General features: G+C 38.4%; 1 protein-coding gene across 1 annotated transcript; it reads right to left on the bottom strand.

Annotated features, from left to right (window-relative positions):
• Window positions 1–243: 243 nt before the first annotated feature.
• LOC147000012 (synaptonemal complex protein 3-like) lies at window positions 244–25,189 on the bottom strand. Its single transcript, XM_085834365.1, has 5 exons — window positions 25,142–25,189; window positions 23,526–23,660; window positions 11,448–11,517; window positions 10,872–10,906; window positions 244–365 (listed from the first exon to the last, which is right to left on the bottom strand). Exons 2-5 carry the CDS (start codon window positions 23,632–23,634, stop codon window positions 244–246), a joined length of 336 nt encoding a protein of 111 aa, XP_085690491.1. The 5' UTR covers window positions 23,635–23,660; window positions 25,142–25,189.
• Between the last annotated feature and the right edge of the window lie 1,243 nt (window positions 25,190–26,432).

Below are 26,432 nucleotides of genomic sequence, written 5' to 3' on the forward strand. Positions count from 1 at the left end.
ACAATGAATGTAAATTAAATTTAAAATCTCATTAACAGTTACTTAAAGAAGAAAATAAAAGTTTCACAGATTTCTAAGAATTTGATTTAGTTTCCTTGAAGGCATTAAGTTATAGGGTTAACTCTTTAGACAAAATCAAAGCCACATATTTTTACTAAAGGATCAGACATGATATATTTTTTAAACTTCAGCCATATATAATTTTTCAAATGATACACATGTGGTCCTACAAATCTAACAACTCTACCTCTTTCGATTTTTCTTTTTGCAAAGCCTTTCTAATTTCTGGTTGCTGCCATTGAAAGAATCTTTCATATACATTTTCATCCATTTTTTCTTTATGTGAAGCTTCTTATAAATGTCACCTATATTAAAAATTAAGGGTCATTTTGAAGAAACTTTAGGTGATTCCATGTATTCATAAAAATAGATATAGATAATAGATAAAATCCATTCAATAATGCCAAGAAAACTTAAAATTAAATGAAAGATATCACCAACATGCTTCATACTTTAGAATACTTTAGGGTTTTGAATGTTCAGATGAAGGATGTTCAACCAGTAAAGTCTACAGAAATGTTCCACAACACAGAAAAAACAACAACAAAAAAAAAACACAAAACACTCCATGTATTTTAGACAAGAAATATCTAATCTTATCTGAATTTTAATTTCTGTAAGTAAAATAATTTTAAGCTTCAAGAACAGTTTCCAAAGAACAAGTGCACGAAACAAAGGATCAAATGTGGGCTTTAATTCTTCATAGGGAAACAGTTTTAATACTGGCTAATTCTTTTCTAAATCTACAAAAGATGATGCAACTGAAAGAACAAATTTGACTGTGGAACTGTTAGACTCATTATTTAAAATATTCAGTTTTTGGTTTCCCTGCACCCACAAGGTGGCTCACAGCATATAACTTCAGATGCAGGAGATTCAAAGGTTTCATCAAGACTCCACAGGTACCAGACACACATGTTGTACACGTACACACTTGAAAGCAAAACAACCATACCTATAAAATAAACTGTAAAAAAAAGTAATAAGGGTTACTTTAAAGAATTCAGTTTTCCACTGTGCCATATAAAGAAAGAAGCACAGAGGCGTCCTAGAAAAGGAACTGACTAAATATAAAATTAAAACTGGGTCAATGAAAATATGTTTCATGTACATAATTTTGTATACATATCACTTAGGTTTAAGTACATGGAACTGTAAAAGTGTTTACATCAATTTTTTTCCTCTTAAAATCCCTTCAAAGAAGTTATGAAGATGCCTCAATACTTGAGGGCCTACTGTGAAAAGAGGAAGTTCACAAATTAGAATCTAGTACCCATCTACAAAACCAACCATGGATGGTTGTTTCTACAAGAACAGCACTGTGGTTGACAGAGTGAGAATTGCTAGGTCTTGCTGGATGCTTGTCTACCTGCATGTTTGGTGAAAGACCTGTCTTAAGGAAATAAGATGAAAAGTAATAGAGCATCACCCAACATCCTCCTCTGCCCTCCACATGTGTATATATGTACCACAGACAAAAACATACAAAACATAAAAATTAAGTTTCATTAATGTCACACCAAAGCACCATTTTCACTTTCTGTATCACAGGAAAAAAATATTCCACGATGCTAAATCAAAAATATTTGCAAGAGTCTGTGTCATGAGTAGACCTTGGGATTGGACTCTGCACCTAATCCCACAAGAGCCAGAGGAAACTCAACTTCCAGGTGTTCTACCACTTGCAGGATCATAGGAAAGGCCCCCACATCAGGAGTAACTGAGTCCCAAAAGATCTAGGGACAGAGGAAATCCTGCCTGGCCAGTGGCCTGGATTTCTTCCTGACTGAACCTGTACATAGGGCAGACCTGAGGTCCTGGCTCAGAAACCACTCTTAAGACATCCAGAGGGAGTCCCACTCCAAGGTACTCTGAAGTGCCCAAGATCACATGATCACAAAGGAAGCTTGACTCTCAAGAGATGTGAAAACACACCCAGGAACACTGGAGTTCTGACAGAAGATTACAGCTGAGGACTCAGCATCTTTTGCAGCACCCTGTGTAACTAGGACCACCACAAGATCCAGGGCAACAAAAACAACCTCCCAAGCAGAGTCACGGGTTCCTTGTGGCTTGCATCTCTGTCCAGAGAAAACCTCGGGATCTGGCACCCCACCAAACCTTGCAACATACAGAGAAAGCTTAACTCCCAGGAGCTCTGACACAGCGGGATCTCAGGAGATTTTTCACACCAGGATTTCAGGATTCAAGAGGCAACTTGAGGCCAGCACCTGGGCACTTAGGCATGGAATCTGCAGACACCACCAAGGTCCCCACAGGACTCTCCACAGAATCTTAGAACCTCTGGTGAATTGAACACAACTTCTGCTCCAATCCAATCTCGAAGGACCTGAGACAGCATTAAGGAGGGAAGCAGAAAACCCGGCCTGACCAGAGTCACAAATCCCTTCCAGTTGGCACTAACACTGGGGCAACATGGGCTCATAGTCTACGGACACCCCCAAGGTCCCCAGAGAAATTTCCATGGGATCTTAGGCCCTCTGGTGAGTGGAACACAACTTCTGCTAGGAGGCAGATTTGAACACCACATATCTGGGCACCTTCCCTGCAAGAGGAGAGCTTGCCTGCAGAGAGTACTTTGACGACTAAAACTCAGGAGAGAGCTAGACACCCAGGTTTTCTGATAGAGCCTAACATAATAACCTGAGGAACAAGCTCTAACCAGAGACAGCTATAACAACTCACTCCAGAGATTACCAGATGGAAAAAGTCAAACATAAGAATTTTTTAACAGAAACCAAGACCACTCACCATCATCAGCACGCAGTACTCCCACCCCACCCAATCCTGGGCACCCCAACAAACCCAAAAAGATAGACCGGGATTTAAAAACATATCTCATGATGATGGTAGAGGACATCAAGAAGGACTTTAATAACTCACTTAAAGATATATAGAAGAACACTGCTAAACAGGTTGAAGACCAAAAAAAAAAAAAAAAAAAAAAAAAAAATCCCTTAAAAAATTGCCAGAAAACACGACCAAACAGGTGATGGAATAAATAACATCATCCAAGACCTTAAAAGAGAAGAGGACACAATTAAAAAAAAAAAAAACCCAAAATGAGGCAACGCTGAAGATAGAAACACTAGGAAAGAAATCTGGAAACATAGACTCGAGCATCAGCAACGTAATACAAGAGATAGAAGAGAGAATCTCAGGTGCAGAAGATTCCATAGAGAACATTGGCACAACAATCAAAGAAAATACAAAATGCAAAAAGATCCTAACTCAAAACATCCAGGAAATCCAGGACATAATGAGAAGACAAAAACTATGGATAATAGGAGTAGAGGAGAATGAAGATTTTCAACTTAAAGGGCCAGCAAATATCTTCAACAAAATTATAGAAGAAAACTTACCAAACCTAAAGAAAGACATGCCCATGAACATACAAGAAGCCTACAGAACTACAAATAGACTGGACCAGAAAAGAAATTCCTCTTGACACATAATAATCAAAACAAAAAATAAAGAGAGAATATTAAAAGCAGTAAGGGAAAAAGGTCAAGTAACATATAAAGGCAGGCCTATCAGAAAAACACCAGACTTTTCACCAGAGACTATGAAAGCCAGACGATCCTGGACAGATGTTATACAGACACTAAGAGAACACAAATGCCAGCCTAGGATACTATAACCAGCCAAACACTCAATTACCATCGATGGAAAACCAAAGTATTCCATGACAAAACTAAATTCACACATTATCTTTCCACCAGTCCAGCCCTTCAAAGGATAATAACAGAAAAAAACAAAACTAACAAACAAAACAAAACAAAACAAAACAAAACAATACAATACAAGACAAGAACAGAAACCACGCCCTAGAAAAAGCAACAAAGTAATTCTTCAACTAACCAAAAAGAAGGCAGACACAAGAACAGAATGCCAACTCTAACAACAAAAATAATAGGAAGCAACAATTACTTTTCCTTAATGTCTCTTAATATCACTGGACCCAGTTCCCCAATAAAGAGACATAGACTAACAGAATGGCTATAAAAACAGGACACAATATTTTGCTGTTTAGAGGAAACTCATCTCAGGGAAAAAGACAAACACTACCTCAGAGTGAAAGTCTGGAAAACAATTTTCCAAGCAAATGGTCTGAAGAAACAAGTTGGAGAAACCATTCTAATATTGAATAAAATCAACTTCCAACCCAAAGTTATCATAAATGACAAGGTGGGACACCTCATACTCATCAAAGGTAAAATTCTCCTAGAGGAACTCTCAATTCTGAATATCTATGCTCAAATACAAGGGCAGTCAAATTCATTAAATAAACTTTAGTAAAGCTCAAAGCACACATTGCATAGTGTGAGACTTCAACACACTTTCATCAATAGACAGATTGTGGAAACAGAAACTAAACAGGGACACAATGAAACTTACAAAAGCTATGAAACAAATAAATTTAACAGAAGATTGTATCCTAAAACAGAAGGATATACCTTCTTCTCAGCACCTCATGGTATCTTCTCCAAAACTGACCATATAATTTGTCACAAAACAGTATTCAACAGATACAAAAATATTGCAAATGCTCCATTGCATTCTATCAGACCACCATGGACTATGGATGATCTTAAATAACAACATTAATAATGGAAAGCCAACATTCATGTGGAAACTGAACAACATTCTTCTCAATGATACCTTGGTCAAGGAAGGAATAGAGAAAGAAATACAAGACTTTTTAGAGTTTAATGAAAATGAAGCCACAGCATACCCAAACTTCTGGGACACAATGAAAGCATATCTAAGAGGGAAACTCATAGCTCTGAGTGCCTCAAAAAGAAACTAGAGAGGGCACACACTAGTAGTTTACAACACACCTAAAAGTTCCAGGACAAAAGGAAGCAAATTCACCCAAGAGGAGTAGAAGGCAGGAAATAATTGAACTCAGGGGTGAAATCAACCAAGTGGAAACAAGAAATATTCAAAGAATCAATCAAATGAGGATCTGGTTCTTTGAGAAAATCAACAAGATAGATAAACACTTAGCCAGACTCACTAGAGCGGACATGGACAGCATCCTAATTAACAAAATCAGAAATGAAAAGGGAGACATAACAACAGATCCTTAAGAAATCCAAAACTCCATCAGATCCTTCTACAAAAGGTTATACTCTGGAAAACATGGACAAAATGGACAAATTTCTAGACAGATAGCAGGTACCAAAGTTAAACCAGAATCAAGTTAATGATCTAAACAATCCCATATCCCCTAAAGGAATAGAAGCAGTCATTATTAGCCTCCCAACCAAAAATAGCCCAGGACCAGATGGGTTTTGTGGAGAGTTCTATCAAACCTTTAAAGACGATCTAATTCCAGTTCTTCACTAACAATTCCACAAAATAGAAGCAGAATGTACTCTACCCAACTCAATCTGTGAAGCCACAATTACTTTGATACCTAAACCACAGAAAGATCTAACAAAGATGGATTACTTAGGACCAATTTCTCTTATGAATATCAATGCAAAAATATTCAATAAAATTCTTGCTAACTGATTCCAAGAACACATTAAAATAAACATCCATCATGACCAAGTAGGTTTAATTTCAGGGATGCAGGGATGGTTTAATATATGTGAATCCATCAATGTAATCCATTATATAATCAAACTCAAAACAAAAACCACATGATCATCTGCTTAGATGGGGAGAAAGCATTGAAAAAAATCCAACACCGATTCATGTTAATAGTCTTGGAAAGATTAGGAATTCAAGGCCCAAACCGAAACATGATAAAAGCAATCTACAGAAAACCAGTAACCAACGTCAAAATAAATGGTGAAAAACTGGAAGCAAACCCACTAAAATCAGAGACTAGACAAGGCTGCCCACTTTCTTCCCTCCTATTCAATATTGTACTTGTCATCTTAGCCAGAGCAGTTCGACAACAAAAGGAAATCAAGGGGACACAAATTGGCAAGGAAGAAGTCAAAATATCTATTTTTGAAGAGGATATGATTGTATATATAAGTGACCCTAAAAATTATACCAGACAACTCCTAAACATGATAAACAGCTTCGGTGAAGTAGCTGGATATAAAATTAACTCAAACAAGTCAATGGCCTTTCTCTACACAAAGAATAAACAGGCTGAGAAAGGAATTAGGTAACAACACCCTTCTCAATAGTCACAAATAATAAAAAATACCTTGGCGTGACTCTAACTTCTGGGATCAAATTAAATGGAGAGAAACTTGATGCAATCCCACTAAAATAAGACAAGACAGGACTAGACAAGGATTCTCAGTCTCTCCCTACTTGTTCACTATAGTACTAGAAGTTCTACCCAGAGCAAATAGACAACAAGAGAGGTCAAAGGAATAAAAAATTGGAAAGGAAGAAGTCAAAATATCACTATTAGCAGATGATAAAATAGTATATTTAAGTGACCCCAAAAATTCCACCAGAGAACCTGTAAAATTTAAAAACAACTTCATCAAAGTGGCTAGATATACAATTAACTGAAACAAATCAGTAGCTTTCCTCTACTCAAAGGATAAACAGGCTGAAAAGAAATTATGGAAACAACACCCTTCAAAAGTCACAAATTATAATACCTTGGTGTGACTCAAACCAAGCAAGTGAAAGATCTCCATGACAAGAACTTCAATTCTCTGAAGAAAGAAATTACAAATCTCAGAAGATGGAAAGATCTCCCATGCATCATAGATTGGTGACCCGATTAATTTAGTAAAAATGGATTTCTTGCCAAAAGCAATCTACAGATTCCATGCACTCTCCATCAAAATTCAAATTCAATTCTTCATAGCGATAGAAACAGCAATATGCAAAATCATTCGGAATATCAAAACCCCAGAATATCGAAAAACAGTTCTCAAAAATAAAAGAACTTCAGGGGGAATCATCCGTGACATCAATCTGTATTATACAAAAATAGTGATTAAAAAAAAAGTGTATGGTAATGGTACAGAGACAATGGCTTTATGAAATTCACAGGAAAATGGATGGATCTAAATTATATCATCTTATATGAGGTAACAAAACCCCAAATTAAAAAACATGGTATGCACTCACTGATAATTGGGTATTAGCCTAAAAGCTCAGAATACCCAAAATGTAATTCACAGTCCACATGAAGCTCAAGTAGAAGGAAGACAAAAGTGAGGGTGTTTCGGGCCTTAGAATGGGGAATAAAATACTACTGGGAGGAAATATTGAGACAAAGTTCAGGGCACAGACTGAAGGAATGACCACACAGAATCTGCACAACCTGTGGAACCATCTCATATACAGACCCACTACAGACACCAGACCCAGTCACCATTGTAGATACCAACAAGTACTTGCTGACAGTAGCCTAATAAGGCTGTCTCCTGAGAGGTTCTGCCAGAGCTTGGTAGGAACAGAGACTGAATCTCACAGCCAGCAATCAGACTGATCATGGGGTTCCCAGGGAGGAGTTAGAGGAAGGACTGAAGGAGCTGAAGGGGTTTGCAACCTTATAGGAAGAATATCAATATGAAAGAAAACAAATCATCCAGGGTCTGCCCAACATATGGATCCATCCCATACACAGACAGCAGACACATTCACTATTGTCGATACCATGTGCTTGCTGACAGGAGCTGAATATGACTGTCTTCTAAGAGGCAGTGCCAGAGCTTGGCAAGAACAGAGGGTGATGGTCACAGCCTGATCATGGGGTCCCCAGTGGAGGGAATGAGGAAGAACTGAAGGAGCTGAAGGGGTTTGCAACCTTACAGGAAGAACATCAATATGAAACAAGTAACCCCCCAGAGCACCCAGGGACTAAGCCACCAAACAAAGAGGGGGACCCATGATTCCAGCTACATATATATTAGAGGATGGTATTGTCAGACATCGGTGAGAGAAGAGGTCCTTGGTCCTGTGATCCTGTGAAGGCTGTATGCCCCAGTGCAGGCAACTGCCACAGTAGAAATGTGGGAGTAGGTGGTTGGGAGAACATGCTCATAGAAGCACAGGAATAGAATGGAATAGAAACTTTCTGGAGTGAAATCAGGAAAAGGCTAATATTTGAAATGTAAATAAACACAGACACACACACACACACAATGATGGCTTTAACTGTGACTTCAAGTAGGTTTATATGTAATCTCAGGATGATATAAATTTTGGTACCATTCCTGCTAAGTTTTTGATAAATTAGAGTAAATGTCTCTGCATCTCAGTCTCCAAATGAAATCATGGTTGCTTTTATCACAACCAAGCTACTCAATCTTTTTCATCACAATAAAAACCTAAAGCAGATCTAAAATATAAAGTTCTTTCTGGTTGGACAAATATTTTACTGCTACAGCAAGAAGTACTGGTTTCAAACTTCAACAATGAAAATAAAAAGGATAAAAAAATAAATATAAAAAAATAAAATATTCATGTTTCCTCAGGTCAAGGTACATTTGTAAGGATGAGGACTTTAGGTTCAAGGCCAGTCCAAGCTGCAATTGAGGATTCAGACAATCCTGAGATATAGAGTTACAGCTTACTTCCCTAAACCAAAACAACATATAAATAAAGACTGCCTGGCCTAAATTATGTCTGAAGTCCCAGTACTTCTGAGGCTGACAGCAGCCTCTGTATTTTGAGGCAGTTTGGAGACTATATATAGACATATAATAATATATAATATATAATAATATATAATATCTGGCATTTTAACAACAGGTAGAAGAAAATGAAGACTGGTCTTTAGTTTATTTATAATGAATTCCTGTTGGGCAGCACCAGCAAAAAGAAGGTTTTAGTCTGTTGGTGCCAGTACCTGACATCCAGTTTACTCACACCTCACATCTCCAGGCCCCAAGAAGACTTTCATGGTCTGCAATACCCTGGCATTCCTGCTTTCTGCTAGGAGCTATTCTGTGCAAACTCCTGCCCTTAGTGAAGTTCTCTGTTTTTCTCAGCAGATGCCGATGGGAAAGTCAATTGTGAACTTGGAAGCAGTACCTTCCTGAGTCCAGCGAGAGTCACCTACTCTCCTTACTCCTGAAGTAACACGTCCACCCTTCCACCTTCATCCCAACACAGACCTCCAGCTCAAACAGGATTAACCATCTTTCAACAGACAATTGACTACCTCCACTGAGACTTCTCCCTACCATGCTTCCTCACGCACTTTTCTTCCTCAAGAACTGGGCTTCGTGACCACCACAAAGCATACTGGGTAACAGGGTTTGGATAGCAGGAAAGCAATCTCAGCAAAGACCCTTGCTGATTGGCCGTGTTTTCACATGTGTACTAAGGGCGAGTTAGGCTCTATCACTCATCTGTCATCCAAGCAGCAAAAGGGAGGTAGTATTTTAGCTGCTACTAATACCCAGAGGCTTTCCATTTTCCAAGTTTGCAATAATAACTTGAAAGTTAAAATAAATGAACCCCTAAAAAAACTCTCCTACTTTTTTTTTTCAGATTAAGGGCCTCTTGATTGTAATTTAAATTGTTTTATTTTTTATGTAATGTGTTTTTGTGTGTTTGTATTTATACAACCTGCATGTATGTTGTTCATAGAAACTAGAAGAGAATTCCAAAACCCCTGGATATAGAATTAAAAATGGTTGTGAGCCACTACGTGGGTTCTAGGAACTAAAACTTGGTTCTGTCCAAGAACAACAAGTGCTCTTAATTTCTAAGCCATCTTTCCATCCCTGTCCTTTGCATGTTTTAAGGTGTGCTGGATCATGTCTCTCGATAGATGTTCATTTTTACTATACAGGAGAGATCATAAAATTATGACACTTTCTTAATATTATCTATTTCAAGAAAGAGAAAAAATACACCATAATTTTACTGGATTGTGTAAATCTTAAAAAGAGTTTCGGCAAAAAAATGATGTGTATATATTTCAATATGAGTGTACACAAGAAAGCCACAAATAGACATCTACTGCATTCTAATCATATTCCAACTTACTTTTATTTTATTTTTTTTATTCAAGACAGGGTTTCTCTGTATAGCCTTGGTTGTCCTGGAACTCACCCTTTATACCAAGCTGGCCTCAAACTCAGAAATCTCCCTGCCTCTGCCTCCCAATTGCTGGAATTAAGGCATGTGACATCACTAGCTGACCAAACTTAAAACTTGAGACATAGTCTCTCAGAATCTGCAGCTCACAAAAGTCACTAGCCTTGCTAGCCAGCAATGTGTCTCCACCTACTCAACACTGGGTTGCAGCCTGCATTTTTTAAGTGGATTCTATGTCCCCACCTTCACTCCATATACTTTCGAGGCAAGCACTTTACTAAAACAGCTTGTAGCCACTCTCTTCTTTTTTTTTTTTTCCTCTCTCTCTCTAATCATGCCTAAGTTTAGGCTCCTAAAATGCTTAATGCTGGTTTTGCTCGTTTCCTTATAACAACAAATTAGGTTTCTTGCTCACTTTACAATCTGAAGTTGATTTGGAAAACTGCACAAACTAACATTTCATTTGAGAGGCTTATTTCAGAGTTTTGTTTGTTTGGTAGTTTTTTTGGTAATTTGGTGGGTTGGTTGGGTTTTGTTTTGTTTTTGTTTTTGTTTTTTTTTTCTTTTTTTGTTTTGCCCACTGAAGATGAAACTCATAACTTTTACATGGTATTTTACCACTGAGCGACATCTTCAGCTAATCATTCATTCTGAATGTTGGTTGAGAAGTCATCTCATATGGGTTTTAAAGAGAACTACAATTACTGTGAAATCTAAAATTATCCCCTATGGTATAGGGGTTATAGAGATCTGATTCCCTCTTCTGACCTCTCAAAAACCAGGCAAAAACCTCCAAAAACACATACCTCCAGATTTATCCAACATACTGTCTAGTTCACCTCTGTTAAGAAAGGAATATAAAATTAATGTAAGAAATATCGTGAACTGGTAGGACATTTTTCTTCCCCACAGAAAATTTAAACAGAACCTTCTTTTAATTATTTATAATAAATATATGTTTGGTTCGGAACAAATGACATATACATATAAAATACATGGTGGACTACCAAAGTGAACTTGTATGATTTACTTTTTACAATTCATACATTTACACCCCACAGTAGTTTATTCATACCTCTCCGACTCTTGCTGAGACCCTTCTTCTTCCCAGATGGCCCCCCTCTTATTCTTTTGATGTTTTTCCTTTTCTTTTTGTGTATATCTGGGAAGATCTCATGCAGGTGGTCCTATTGTATGAGTTGCTATGTGTTTGTGATCACAATGTCTCAAGAACCTCAATCTGGGCTTGAACACAACATATAGCAGTGTCTGACTTTGAATTGTTCATCTTCCTGAATCTACTTCTCCAGTTAAGGGATCACAAACACTACTTATGAAGTACTCTATTGAACTCTATTGAAATACTCTATTGAAAATTTTACCCCATATCTCCATCGTTTTTTACGTGAGTCGATATATTCTCATCTTTGTCAAATGTTGGGCTCTTCTTTACTGTATGGACAAGAGAAAATAGAAACATTTGAATGGATGCTATATAAGTAATAGTTAATAAAGTACTAACGATTTGAATTTCTCTCAAGAAACTGCCCATGTGAGTTTTTGAAATAGATTTTAGAAAGGAAATAATTACATCGATGAAATCCAGGACACAAAGAGATGACGAAACTTAAGGATAATAGGTATCGATCAAAAGTAATTTTTCCAAACTACAGGGACAGTGAGTATATTCATCAAAATTATAGAAGAAAATTTCCCTAACCTAAAAAAAGTGTTTCCCGTGAATATACAAGAAGCATACAAAACTCCAAATAGTTTAGACCAGAAGAGAAATTCCTGCCATCATATAATAATCCAAACATCAAATGCAAAAAAAAAAAAAAGGAAAAAGAACAGAAAGAAAGAATATTAAAAGCAATATGGGAAAATTCAAGAAACTTATAACGGAAGACTTATCAGAACTATACCTAACTTAACCTCAGAGACTATGAAAGCCATAAGGTCCTGGGCATATATCATACAGAAATGCCAGCCAAGGCTATAATACACAGCAAAAATATCTTACCATAGGTTGAGAAAAGAAGGTATTCCATGAAAAAACAATATTTACACAATATTTTTGAACAAACCAAACCCTCCAAGGGATAATAAAGGGAAATCTCCAATATAAGGAGGGAAATTACACTCTCAAAAAAGCAAGACATTTATCTTGAAGCAAACAAAAAGAAGATAGCTACATGAAAAAATTCCACCAAAATATCAGGAAGCAACAAAGACTTTTCCTTAGTATCTCTTAATATGAGGGGATTCAATTCACCAATAAAAAGACATAGACTAACAGACTGGATGTGTAAGCAAGACCCATCATACCAGAAACAAACCTCAGGGACAAAGACAGATATTACTTCAGAGTAAAAGGCTGGAAAACAATTTTCCAAGCTAATGAATGGTACAAAGAAACAAGCTTGAGTAGCAATTCTAATATCAAATAAATTTGACTTTCAACCCAAAGTTATGAAAAATACAAGGAGGGACACTTCATATTCATCAAAGTTAAAATTTACCAAGATGAACTCCCAATTCTGAACATTTATACACCAAATGCAATGGCATTCACATTCCTATAAGAAACTTTAGTAGAGCTCAAATCACACATTGTACCCAAGACAATAATAGCGGAACTCCCCTCTCTCATTAATAGACAGATACTGGAATCAAAAATTAAAAAGGGACTCAGCGAACCTAACAGAAGTTATGAAACAAATAGATTAGTTGATATCTATAGAACATTTTACCCTAAAACAAAATGATGCCCATTCTTCTCAGCACCTCATGATGCCTTCTCCATATAATCAGTCCCAAAACATGCCTTAACAGATATAAAAATGTTGTAATAATCCCATGCATCCTACCTGATCACCAAGGACTAAGGTTGATTTTCAATAATGTTATAAATAATTGAAAACACACATAAACATAGTAGGTGAACAACAATATAGTGAGTGATAACTTGGGCAAGGAGGAAATAGAAATAAATTTAAGACTTTTTAGAGTTTAATGAAAATGAATCTGCAACATACCAAAAATTATGGGACACAATGAAAGCAGTTCTAAGAAGGAAACTCATAGCTATGAATGCCTCCAAATAAAAATTGGACAGAGGATACAGGAGTAGGTTGACAGCACACCTAAACATTCAAGAACAAAAGGAAGTAAATTCACTCAAGAGGAGTAGAAGGCAGGAAATAATCAATCTCAGGGTTGAAATCAACCAAATGGAAACAAAGGAATTCTACACACACACACACACACACACACACACACACACACACACACACACACACACAAAATCAAACAAATTAGGAGCTGATTCTTTGAGAAAATCAAGAAGATAGATAAAATATTAGCCAGACTAACTACAGGGCAAAGGGACAGTAACCAAATTCACAAAACCAGAATTGAAAAGGGAGCCCTCACAACAGAAACTTAGGAAATCTAGATCAGATCTTATTAAACAAGCATATATTCAAAAAAAATGAAAATAAGGAAAAAGGAAAAAATGCACACTTATCTAGACAGATAATAGGTACGAAATTGAAATCAGTATCAGATAAATCCTGTAATTACTCCCATAATGCCTAAAGAAATAGAAGCAGTCATTAATAGTCTCCCAACCAAAAAAAGCCCAGGATCTGATGAACCCATCAGATTTCTATCAGATCTTCATGTGTGAGACCCCGACTTAGAGCGTTTCTCCCTGGAAGGTAAAGCCCCTGGACTTTCCCCAATCTTGTTTTCCCTAATCTCTAAACATACAGCTAGAAAGAAGCTCTTTGTTCACTATAGCCTGCAAAAAGCCTTTTTTGTTTCTGAGCCTTACAGCCAGAGATGTGATAATTGTAATTTTATCAAAGACATCTGGGCAGAGAAGAACATTCCTCCCAACTCTTCCCATCTCCTCCCAACTGCACCCAGTTCCTCCCAACTCCTCCCAACTCCTCCCAACTCTACCCACCTCCTCCTAGCTATCCTCCCAACTCTTCCCAATTCCTCAGCTAGCTGTTAAAAGCCCCCACTGTCACCACTAGGGGTTGAAATCCCCACCCTGTACAGTAGAAGGACTTCATCCTCAGCTAGCTGATAATAAAACGTCTTGTAGTTTGCATCAGGTGTGATTATCTCTCGAGTTTGCAGTCCAGCTCATTCCGGCACATGAGTGGAAGCCCAACTTCGGGAGTCTTACATGTGCGTTCTCATACACCAGGAGGCCTACCCCAGTTCTCAGAGACCCCACTTGGAGGTAGGATCCTGTCTTTGCTATATCTTTGTCTGTCGGCTGTGTTTGAATTCAGCATTATGGTTTGCAGTTGTCTGCACTCCTTAGAGCAACGACCTCCCTGTTCTGGATGGAGGGCAGGGATACTGACAGACATGTTAGTCGTAACCGCTTGCTGCACTGGGAGACGTCCCAGAAGGTCTGAGGGAGCTCCAGGGATGCATGGAGATCTCCAATCGAGGTGCCAAATGAGAGTGTGCTCACTTGGCTGTCTGTTTCTGTTACTGGGTGCCAAGTGAGCATGTGGCAGCTGTCTGTATATATATATATATATATATATATATATATATATATATATATATATATATATATATATATATATATATACAGTTTTTCTCCCTGTATGTGACTCTGATGATGGGACAAACTATTAGCACTCCTCTTGGACTGACTCTTGAGAATTGAACTGAAATTACTATTAGGATTCACATTCTTTTTGTAGATGTCAGAAAGAGATTTAGGAGAACTTTCTTCTCAAGGAAAGGGCACTATTGAACTGATTGTGATTTCTGCAGTTAAAGATGTTGTTGCACAGAAGAGACTAGGTTTTCAACCAGAACAAGCACCCTACATTGACATCTCGGAAATTTCTGCGCAGGAAGCCTCCCCTGACCCCATCCTGGTTGAAGCCTTGGGTTCAGAAGAACAAGCTGGACTCCCGAGTCCTAGCTTTCCACCACTCAAAAAAAAAAAAAAAAAAAAAAAAACCTAAGATAAATATGTTGGGGGGGGTGAACTGCAACCCTTGGCTCCTCCCAAGATCTATCCAGAGATAGAAGAACCTCCAGAATATTGTAACACCACACCCTCATATCACAAACCGGTCTCTCCCAGATACCTCACCAGGGTACCACTGGAGACACGGGGGAGGTACCAGCTGCTGGAACACAAGACAAATGAGCATGGAGCCCAGAGAGACCAGACTCAACAACCTTGCTGGCTTTAGGTACTTATGGCCTACTCCAGCAGACCCGGGAACTGCAGCCTCTTCATTACTGGTCTTTTTCCTTCTCTGATCTCTATAATTGGAATGCAAATCACGCCGCCTTCTCTGAAAACCCCTCTACCCTTACTAATCTATTGGAATCTCTCATGTTCTCTCATCAGACCACTTGGGATGACTGTCAACAGCTTTTAAGGGTTATTTTTATCACACAGGAGAAGAAAAGGATTCTGCTGGTGGTAAGAATGAATGTGCTGGGGGCAAATGGATGGCTGACACAATTTCCAAATGAAATAGATGCATGCTTCCCCCTGACACATACTGACTGGTACCCTAACAGGCCTGAAGGTAGTGAGCAGTTGACAGTTTGGTGCAGGGATACATTACCAGGAATGAGAGGATCTGACAGACAACCCAGCAATGTGGCCAAGGTAAAAGGGATCCTACAAGAGGAAAAGGAGCTACCAGTAGAGTTTCTAGAGTGCCTCTTAGAAGCATACAGGCATTACACTCCCTGTGTCAGAGAGCCAGCAGGCCGCTCTGGCCATGGCTTTCATTGGGCAGTCTGCTTCTGCCATTAGGAGAATGTTACAGTGTCTAGAGAGTCTGTAAACACTATCTTTGCAAGATCTGGTTAAGGAGGCAGAGAGTGTACCATAAGAGAGAGACTAAAAAGAAATAGGAGAAAGAGAATAGAGAGCAGCTGAGGCAAGAGAAAGTAGATGAGATGGAAGGCAGGCAAAAATTTTAAATAGGATTTTGGATACATTTGCAAGTGATAAGGAAGTTTATAAAAAAGTTGGAGGGAGAAGGCAGACAGGGTACCTGGGCAACACAGGGCCAAAAAGACCTCAGAACTCCATAGGACCTTTATGACCACCTCTACATAAGGACCAATGTGGGTACTATAAAGAAAAGGGACACTGGGCAAGAGACTGTGCCATGAAAGAGACTGATATCAGAACAACTAAGTCCTTACTCCAGAGGATGATGACTAGGGGATATGGGGCACAGACCCATTCCCTGAGACTAGTGTAAACCTAACTGTGGAAGAGACCCCTACTGCTTCCCTTCTTGGTATCAGAGCAGTTTTTTCAGTCCTGACAAAGTCACTGGAGAAATTGAGTAACCAGAAAAACGAAGTAATTGGGGCTACTGTTCAGAAACCATTCTCACCTTGCGTGGTAGCACACGCCTTTAATCCCAGCACTGGGGAGGCAGAGGCAGGCGGATTTCTGAGTTCCAGGCCAGCCAAGTCTACAGAGTGAGTTCCAGGACAGCCAAGGCAACACAGAGAAACCCTGTCTCGAAAACACACACACACACAAAAAAAGACAGAAAACATACTCTTGGACCACTGATAAGAAAATTAATCTAGGAGTAAGCCAAGTAACTGATTCCTTCCTCATCATTACTGAATGCCCCACCACATTGTTGAGAAGAGAAATAGTAGCAAATTAAAAAGTCCAAATAAGCTTTTCTTTTGAAGGAACTTCAATCCCTTGGCAAGCCTCTATCTCTATAATTTGAACTTTAAAATTAGAAGAAGAATATAGATTACATGAGCCTCAATCCCTGTCAAGAAAAGTATTAGAAGGGACCAGGTAAGGGAGATATCTTAAATGCTGGGCAGAGACTTGGGATATAAGAGAGGCAAAGAGGGTGCACCCCATCCTTGTGACACTGGAAACTGATACAACAATACCCCATGAGCAAAGAGGCCCAAGAGGGCATCAGACCTCATATTCATAGTCTCTTAGAACTTGGTGTTTTGGTCCCTTGTCAGTCTTCCTGGAATACTCTGTTGCTACCAGTTAAAAAGCCAGGCTTTGCCACCCTGGCACTCTTTACCATACCCCCTTACTAAAGAGACTGTGACTTTCTCATGGACCCCCAAACACCGGAAGCCTTTAAAGAGATTAAAAAATCTTGCTTATTGCATCAGCTCTATTCCTGCAAGACCTGACCTAGCCTTTCATTCTCTATGTAGACCAAACAGCCGAAATAGTGAGATGGGTCCTGACCCAAAATCTGGGGAAATAGAAACTACCTGTGGCCCAATTGTTAAAAAAAAAAAAAAAAAAAATTAGACCCAGTGGCTAGTGGATGACCATCTTGCTTAAAAGTTATCACTGCTGCTGTGTCAGTATTTCTCAAAGAGGCTGACAAACTGACTCTAGGTCAATGAACTATAGTAGTAGTCCCTATATCCCCATGCCTTAGAAAGCATCATTAGACAGCTGCCTGATTGCTGGATGACTACTGCTCACATGACCCATTAACAGAGCCTTTTACTGACTGAAAGAGTATAGTTTGCATCCCCTCCTATCCTGAATACTGCCACCTTGCTGCTGGAAGCCAACGACTTCCTACAAGTACACCAAGGTATAGACATCCTGGCAGAAAAAAACTGAAATTAAGAAAGACCTCAGTGAACAGCCATGGCCAGGCTGCCCTAACTGGTACACAGATGGTATCCACTTTTTGGTTGAAGGTAAAAGAAAAGCAGGGGCAGCAGTGGTCAATGGAAAAAAAACCATTGGGGACAGCAGCTTGCCTAAAGGCATGACAGCCCAGAGAGAAGAGATAATCACACTCACCCAAGCCTTGCAGCTGGCCAAAGAGAAAAACATCAATATCTACACAGACAGCAAGTATGCTTTCACCACTGCTCACATACATGGGGCGATCTATAGAAAACAGGAGTTACTCACATCTGATGGGAAAGATATTAAAAATAAAAAAGAAATCTTGAACCTATTAGAAGCCAAACACTTTCGAAAAAAAACTAACTGGCCATCATACATTGCACCCATCTCCAAAAAGTTCATGATGCCATAGTGAAGGGAAATCAGATGGCTGACCTTGCTGCCAAACATGCGGTCCTAAGGAAAAAAAAAAAAAAAAAAAAAAAAAAAAGAACTTAAAAACCATTATAAACTCAAAGACGCAGGCTTGGACTACAGTCTAGAAGATCAAGAACAGAAAAAAATACCTGAGATATGTGTATATACTACCCAAAGAGTGGCTAAGACCCAAGATGGTCACTGGATCCTGCCCACCAGAGAAGGGATACAATATGTAGCCAATCTACACAGGCTCCCCCACTTGGAAACTAAGAAGCTAAAGAAATTGTTAAGAGCTCAAACTACTATGTTACTAGATTGCCAGATGTTGCCCAGGAGTTTGTTAATGAATGCCAAGCCTGTGCCCTCACCAATGTTAGCCACCAGAATAATGCTCCCCAGAGGGGGGTTAAGAGGTGACGGCCTGGTACATTCTGAAAAGTAGATTTTACTGAAGTTAATTTCGCCAAGTACAGTAATAAATATCTATTACTTTTTATAGACACCTTTTTAGGCTTGTTCGAAGCCTTCCCCACTAAGGAGACTGACAATGTTGTGGCAAAGAAGATATTAAAGGAAATATCCCCATCATTTGGCATCCCTAAGGTACTTTCATCAATCAAGTGTCCCTCCTTCTTTGCCCAGGTAAGCCAAGGGTTAGCCAGAAAATTGGGGATTGATTGGAAGTTACATTGTCCCTATAGACCCCCGACATCAGAACAGGTAGAGCAGATGAATAGAGAATTAAAAGAAACCTTGACTAAATCGGCTTTAAAGACATGCAGAAAAGATTATGAAGCTCTCCTTCACTTCACCTTATTGTGAGTATGGAACACCACAGGAAAATTTAAACTTACACCCTTCCAACTCCTCAGTTGGGGACCACCTTCCTTAACAGAAGCAAGGGGAATGTTTGACCCTGATGTTCCTTTTTCTGAACCCCTGCTAGCTTGCTTAAAGACCCTAAAACTGGTCAGAAAAATGCCTTGGAATTGCTGAAAAATAAAACAAAAACAACAAAACAAAAAATAAACAAACAAACCAAAAAACAAACAAACAAACAAAAAACACCTACCTGCTGCTTTTCACAAGCCCCACCACCGCTACTCCTGCATGTGCTAGGCTCCTGCACCCAGCCCACCATGGCTCACTGGCCCATTGCTGCTCACATTCACCAGGCAGTGAACAGGAACCTCCTCCCTCCCTTGTACCATGGCAAGAGAAACTTTTGTCTCATTCAAGTGCATTTTGAGGCTCTCAAGGTTACAAATCCTAGAGCTGTGACCTCATGTTGGCTTTGTTTGGCAGCTGGGCTAGCGGTTATTTTTCCTAGTTTTAAGACTAGAACTATGTAGAAGAAGTAGTGGGGAATGTGAGACTCCAACTTAGAGTGGTTCTCCCTGGAAGGTAAAGCCCCTGGATATTCCCCAAGCTTGTTGTCCCTGATCTTTACAAATGCAGTCAGAAAGAAGCTCTTTGTTATTTATAGCCTGCAAAAAGCCTTTTTGTTTCTGAGCCTTACAGCCAGAGATGTGATAATTGTAACTTTACGAAAGACATCCGGGCAGAGAACAACATTCCTCCCAACTCTTTCCAACTCCTCCCAACTCTTCTCCCAACTCCTCCCATCTGTTCCCAACTCCTCTGAACTTTCATCCCAATTCCTCAGCCAGCTGTTAAAAGCCCCCTTCTGTCACAGCTCAGGGTCAAACTCCCCTGCCCTGCACAGTGGAAGGAGTTTGTCCTCAGCTAGCTGATAATAAAACCTCTTTCTGTTTGCATCAGGTATAGTTTACTCTTGAGTCATTGGGGTGCTGGCCACCTCATTCCGGGACTTGAATGGGCTTCAGTGGAGGTCCAGTTTCGGGGGTCTTACACATGGAGAACTAATACCAATATTCTTCAAACTATTATGCAAAATCAAAAGAGAAGGAATACTATTGAGTTTATTATATGAAGCGAGATTACAATTATATTCAAATGATACAAAGACCCAATGAAGTTAGGAAACTTCAGACCATTTTCCCATATGAATATCAAAGCAAAAATACTCAATAAAATCCTTGCAAACCAAATCAAAGAATACATCAAAACGATCATCCATCATGGTCAAGTAGGCTTCATCCCTAGGATGGTTTAATATATGGAAATCCATCAAATTAATCCACTATAGAAATAAACTCAAAGACAAAAACAACATGCTCAACTCATTAGATGCTGAGAAAGTATTTGACAAAATGCATACCCATTTATAATGAAAATCCAAGAAAGATCAGGAATGCAAGGCCCATATCTAAACATTAAAAAAAAAAAAAAAAAAAAAAAACAATGGACAGCAAACCAGTAGCCAGCATTAAACTAAATGGTGAGAAACTTGAAACAATCCCACTATATCAGGGACTAGACAAGTCTGCCCACTTTCTCCCTACCTATTCAATATAGTAGTTGAAGACCTATCCAGAGTAATTAGACAACAAAAGGAGAACAAATGAATAAAAATTGGAAAGGAAGAAGTCAAAATATCACTATTTCCAGATGATATGATAGCATGTATCAGTGACCCAAAAATTTGCCAGAGAAATCCTAAACCTGATACACAACTTCAGTGCTGTAGTTGAATATAAAATTAACGCAAACAAGTCAATGGCCTTTTTCTACACAAAGGAAAAGCAGGATGAAAAACAAACTAAACAAAAAACAAACAAACAAACAAACAAAAAAACACCCTTCACAATAGTCACAAATAATATAAAATACCTTGGTGTGAATCTAACTTATGAAGAGAAAAATACATATGGTAAAAACTTCAAATCTCTGAAGAAAGAAATCAAAAAAGATCTCAGAAGATGGAAAGATATCACATGCACATGGATTGGAAGGATTAATCGAGTAAAAAATGGCTGTCCTACCAAAAGTAATCTATAGATTCAATGCAATCCCCATGAAAATACCAACTTAATTCTTCACTAAGTTAGAAAGGGAAATTTGCAAATTCACCTGAAATTAAACAAACAAACAAACAAAAAAACAAACAAACAAAAACAAAAACAAAACAAGACAAAAAACAACCCTAAGATAGGAAAAACTATCCCCAACAATAAAAGAACCTTTTGTGGATTAACCATGCGTGAACTCAAGCTGTACTACAGATCAATTGTGATAAAAATGGCATGGTACAGGTAGAGTGATAGACAAGTAGATAAATGAAATAGAACTGAAGACAGAGAAATAAACCCACACACATATGGACACTTGATCTTTGACAAAGGAGCTAAAACAATCCAGTGGAACAAAGACAGCATTTTCAAACAGTGGTGCTGGCTCAATCGGCAGTTAGCATGTAGAAGAAGGCATATTGATCTATTCTCATCCCTTGTACAATGCTCAAGTCTAAGTGGATCAAGGAATTGTACATAAAACCAGAGACACTGAAACTTATAGAGAAGAAAGTGGGGAAGAACATGGAACATAGGAAAAGGGGGAAAATTCTTGATGAAAAGAAAAAAAAAGAGCAGCAATGGCTTGTGCTGCAAGATTAAACATGGAAAAATGGAACCTCATAAAATTGCTAAGCTTCTGTAAGGTCAAGGACACTATCAATAGGACAAAACTGCATCCAACAGATTGGGAAAAAAAATCTTTACCAATCCTAAATAAGATAGGGGTCTAATATCTAATACATATAAAGAGATAAAAAATCTGGACTCCAGAAAATCAATTTTCTCTATTTTTAAAAATTGGGACAGAGCTAAACAAATAATTCCCAACTAAGGAATACCGAATAATTTAGAAGCACCTAAAAAATATTCAACATCCTTAATCATCAGGGAAATTTAAGTCAAAATAACCCAGAGATTCCACCTCACACCTGTCAGAATGGCTAATATGTAAAATTCAGATAACAGCAGATGCTGGCGAGAATGTGTTGAAATATGAACACTCCATTGCTGGTGGATTTGCAAGCTGTTACAACCAGTTTGGAAATCAGTCTGGTGGTTCCTCAGAAAATTGGTCATAACTCTACTAGAAGATCCAGCATTAGTCCTCCTGGGCATATACCCAGAAGATGTTCCAACTTGTAATAAGGACACATTCTTCACTATGTTTATAGCAGCCTTATGTATAATAACAAGAATCTGAAAAGAAATCAGGTGACTCTCTTTAGAAGAATCAATATAGAAAATATGGTACTTTTTCTATAATGAATTACTACACAGCTATTAAAAGCAATGATTTAATGAAATTCTTAGACAAATGGATGGATCTGGATGATATCTTCCTAAGTGAGATAACCCAATCACAAAAGAACACACATAATATGCAATCATTGATAAATGGATATTATCCCTGAATCCCAGAATGACCAAGGTAAAATTTGCAAAACCCATGAAACTCAAGAAGAAAGACCAAAGTGTGATTATGTTGTTCCTTCTTAGAATGGGGAACAAAATACTCATGGGAGGAGTTACAGAGACAAAGTTTGGAGCTTAGACTGAACGAATCCATACACTGCCTCACTTCGGGATCCATCCCATAAACAGCCACCAAACCCAGATATTATTGAAGATGCACCAAGAGCTTGGGGACAGGAGACTGATATAGTTGTCTCCTGAGAGGAACTGCCAGTGCCTGACAAATAAAGAAGTGGATGTTCACTGACATCCATTGGACTGAGAACAGGGTCCCCAAATATGGAGCTAGAGAAAGTACCCAAGGAGCTTAAGGAGTTTGCAGGAACTTAGGAGGAAAAAAAAACCATAAACTAACAAGTACCCCCACAATTCTCTGTGACTAAACCACCAATCAAAGAAAAGAAATAATGGGGCATATTGACCCAGCTGCATATGTAGAAGAGGATGGACTAGTTGGTCATCAATGGGAGGAGAGCCACTTGTTCCTATAAAGGTCCTATGCCCCAGTATTGGGAAATGCCTGGGCTAGGAATTGGGAGTGGTGTGTTGGGGAGCAGGGGGAGAGGGGAGAGGACAGAGGATTTTTGGAAGGGAAAGTAGAAAAGGGGATAACATGTGAAATGTAAATAAAGTAAGTATATAATAGAAAAAGAAATGAAATAATTTATTTGCAGGTATTATGAAATAAATTCATGTATGGCAAACATATTATAGGAACTATGTTCAGGTTTTTTTCCTGGGGCAAAATCATAGCAAGTTATTGTTTCTCAACATATTGTGACTATAGTTTCAAGAGTAGGTATATGTGCTGCTAAAACTCATGTATAAGAATAGATAAATATAGGTAAAATTAGAAATGAAGTCTATGAAAACTCTTAACAAAGATTTCTTCCATTTTAGGAGACTAGGTAAAGGTCTAATGAAATGCAGGACACAATTAATGCCCAACACTGGATAAGCTATACCTTTAGTAAGAGACTCCTCTGAAACAGTTATGTCATCTTCTTCATCATCACAGTCCAAAAGTAATAAGTAACCTTCCTTTGGTATCACCATCATTTTCTTAAGCGCCATTCTTCTCTTAAGAACTTAATAGTCCTCTTAGTTTAAAAGAAAATAAAAATTAAAAGGAAAAAAAAGAACTTAGTTATCTGAATAAAAGGTATCATTTAAATAATTAAAATGACAAAAAATCAAATAATTATCTTAGCTCAATGAAAGATCATTTCTTTTGTTTTTTAACATATAGTATTTTTAATCATTTGTCTTTATCAGAGAGTTCTGTATACATATTCAATATGGTGATGCATATATATGTGTGTGTGTGTATATACACAAATATACACATACACACACACACATACATACACACATATACCCATACACACACACACACACACACACACACATATATATATATATATATACTTCCCAGGAACATTTTCTCCATGTATCCTATTTATCATGTCCCTTTCCCTCACAACTTGTTTCAAAAACTTCTTTAACTTATTAAAAAAAAAAAAAAAAAAAAAAAAAAAACCTCCTTCAGAACCAAAGTTAACAATCTGCCATTTCTCAGTTTAAAAAAGACATAACCTGGCCACACTTCAATATGTGATTCCTCCCCTCCTTCCAGAAAACGATGAGCAAAATTTGTTCGCCTGTAATTTTGAGGCATCTGAATTTTGGTCGTATCTCCCATACATTCTTTTTAAACAAAACATAAGCAATTCTGTTTATCAGTTTATCTCAGTCTAAGGTAAACTCATAGTTCTATTCAGAAAGATAACGAACATGGTAACTGTATGTTCATATCAAAAAGACCCAACGCTTAGTCTACAAGAAACACTCATCACCACCACCCACACATAAAGGCCTTATATTGGAGAAAATGGGGATTTGGGGAAGCCGAGGATTTCAAACATCTGAAGATTGTAAGTTCGAGGCCAGCCCAAGACAGGGCAGCCGGAACTACAAAGATAGATCCCATCCTACAGAAATAAAATTTAGAGAAAAAGCTGAACATGGTAGTGCAAGTCTTTAATCCCAATAAATGGGCAATTGAGATGGAAGGATCCGTGGTCAGAATCCATCCCAGTTGACTTATGAATCTCTTGCAATATCTCCTCTTCTTCTTTTCATTCATTCTTCTTATACAACTCTACTGTCTGCAATGTCCATAAAGTGTATATCAAAGGAACACACCGTAGACAAGACAACGAGGAGGGAGGAATCCTCAGTGTGTTTCTATTGGATCCTGAACAGCACACAGGACAAGCGCCAAGGCTTCTCACCCATGGCTCCCTGGCCCCCGACCCCTAGTCCTGCAGCCGGCTCTCTGATCCTATCCCAAGGCCCCAAGCTTTTCTCTTCAAAGTGTTCCCAATCCTCTATGCCCCTGACCTGTTCAATCCTCTTCCATGAATACGGTCCTCCACCTTCCATTCACCCTCAGATCCCAGAGGAAATGACTATGAGGAGACTTTTCCTCACATAATGGCCATCTGGGCCTGAGATGCCCCACCCTGTAACACCTCGATTAACTGTCCAACAACCATGATCAGAGCCAACTATCACTTACAGATCATATAAGAGATGAACACCTTCCAACCGCACCCTTCCGTGCTCAGATCCTCAAAGGAAAAAAAAACCGTTGTCAGGAGCCAGGCCCGGATGGAGGTCTCTAAGGACCCTTTGTGATGCCAAATGGACAAAAAAGGTCTCACCCAAGGCCTGCGCTGATTGGCTGAATATACCCTGAGCATGCGTACATTGAGTACCAGGTACCATCATTTTGAAGGGAGTTTTCAGGAGGTGGGAATAAGCTACTGGCTTTAAGACAAATGATTTCCTGTTTATAGGTTGATAAGCCCTTACAAACTTGAAAAACTTGAACAAATGTGTAACATATGAAACACTGCAAATGACACTAGTTAATTTCAACTGTAGAGGCTCTTGTAAGCATTTTTGGATTTTATTTATTTATGTGCGTAAGCATTTAATGTTGTGGACTTCTGCATGTACATACGCAAACTAGAAGAGTCTATGCTGTCCTAAGAGTTCAGAAAGGAGCATCCAGAATCCCTACAACCTCTGGTACCCTCCTGTCTCCACCTTCCTATTATTGAGCTGTATTAGAAGAGTGTGCTAGGCAGTGCCGGCCCTCTCTCTCACTTATGTGCTTAGCCTCTCAGGCCCTCTCTCTCACTCATACATTAGGCCTTGCATGTCCTCTCTTTCACTTATGTGCTTGACTGGGCAGTCCCTCTCTCTCACTTATGCTTCTGTTGCATACAGAGACTGGAAGAGAGCACTGATTCTCTGAAAATGTGACTGTTCACAAATTGTGAGCCACTATGTGGGTGCTTTGTGCCCCGTCCTCTGCATAGAACAGGTGCTTTTTTTTGTTTGTTTGTTTGTTTTTGTTTTTTCTTGTTTTTTTTTTTATTATTATTATTATTTTTCTAAACCGGGTTTCTCTCTGTAGCCCTGATTTTCCTGGAACTTACAACAGGCTGGCCTTGAATTCAGAAATATTTGGCTTCTGCCTCCCAAATGCAGGCATGAACCACTACTGCCGAACCAACAGTTGCTCTTAATAGCTAGTTTTTCTTTTCTTTTTTTCAACTAGACTAGTGTGTATTTCATGCAACCTAGGGCATTCTGTCCATTTACTTTCAATGTTTTCCTACTTGTATATTAGTTTTTCAAAAAGGCTATAACTTTAAAAAAGACGAAAGAGGGATATATGGGGTGGTTTGGTGGAAAGAAATGGAAGGAAGAGGTTAGACATAATAATAATAATAATAATAATAATAATAATAATAATAATAATAATAAACAATAATAGAAACATTTTAACGTTTTTAAGT

The sequence above is a fragment of the Mus caroli genome, unplaced genomic scaffold (assembly GCF_978045245.1).
Source record: "Mus caroli unplaced genomic scaffold, Mus_caroli_1 scaffold_22, whole genome shotgun sequence".
Lineage (NCBI taxonomy): Eukaryota > Metazoa > Chordata > Mammalia > Rodentia > Muridae > Mus > Mus caroli.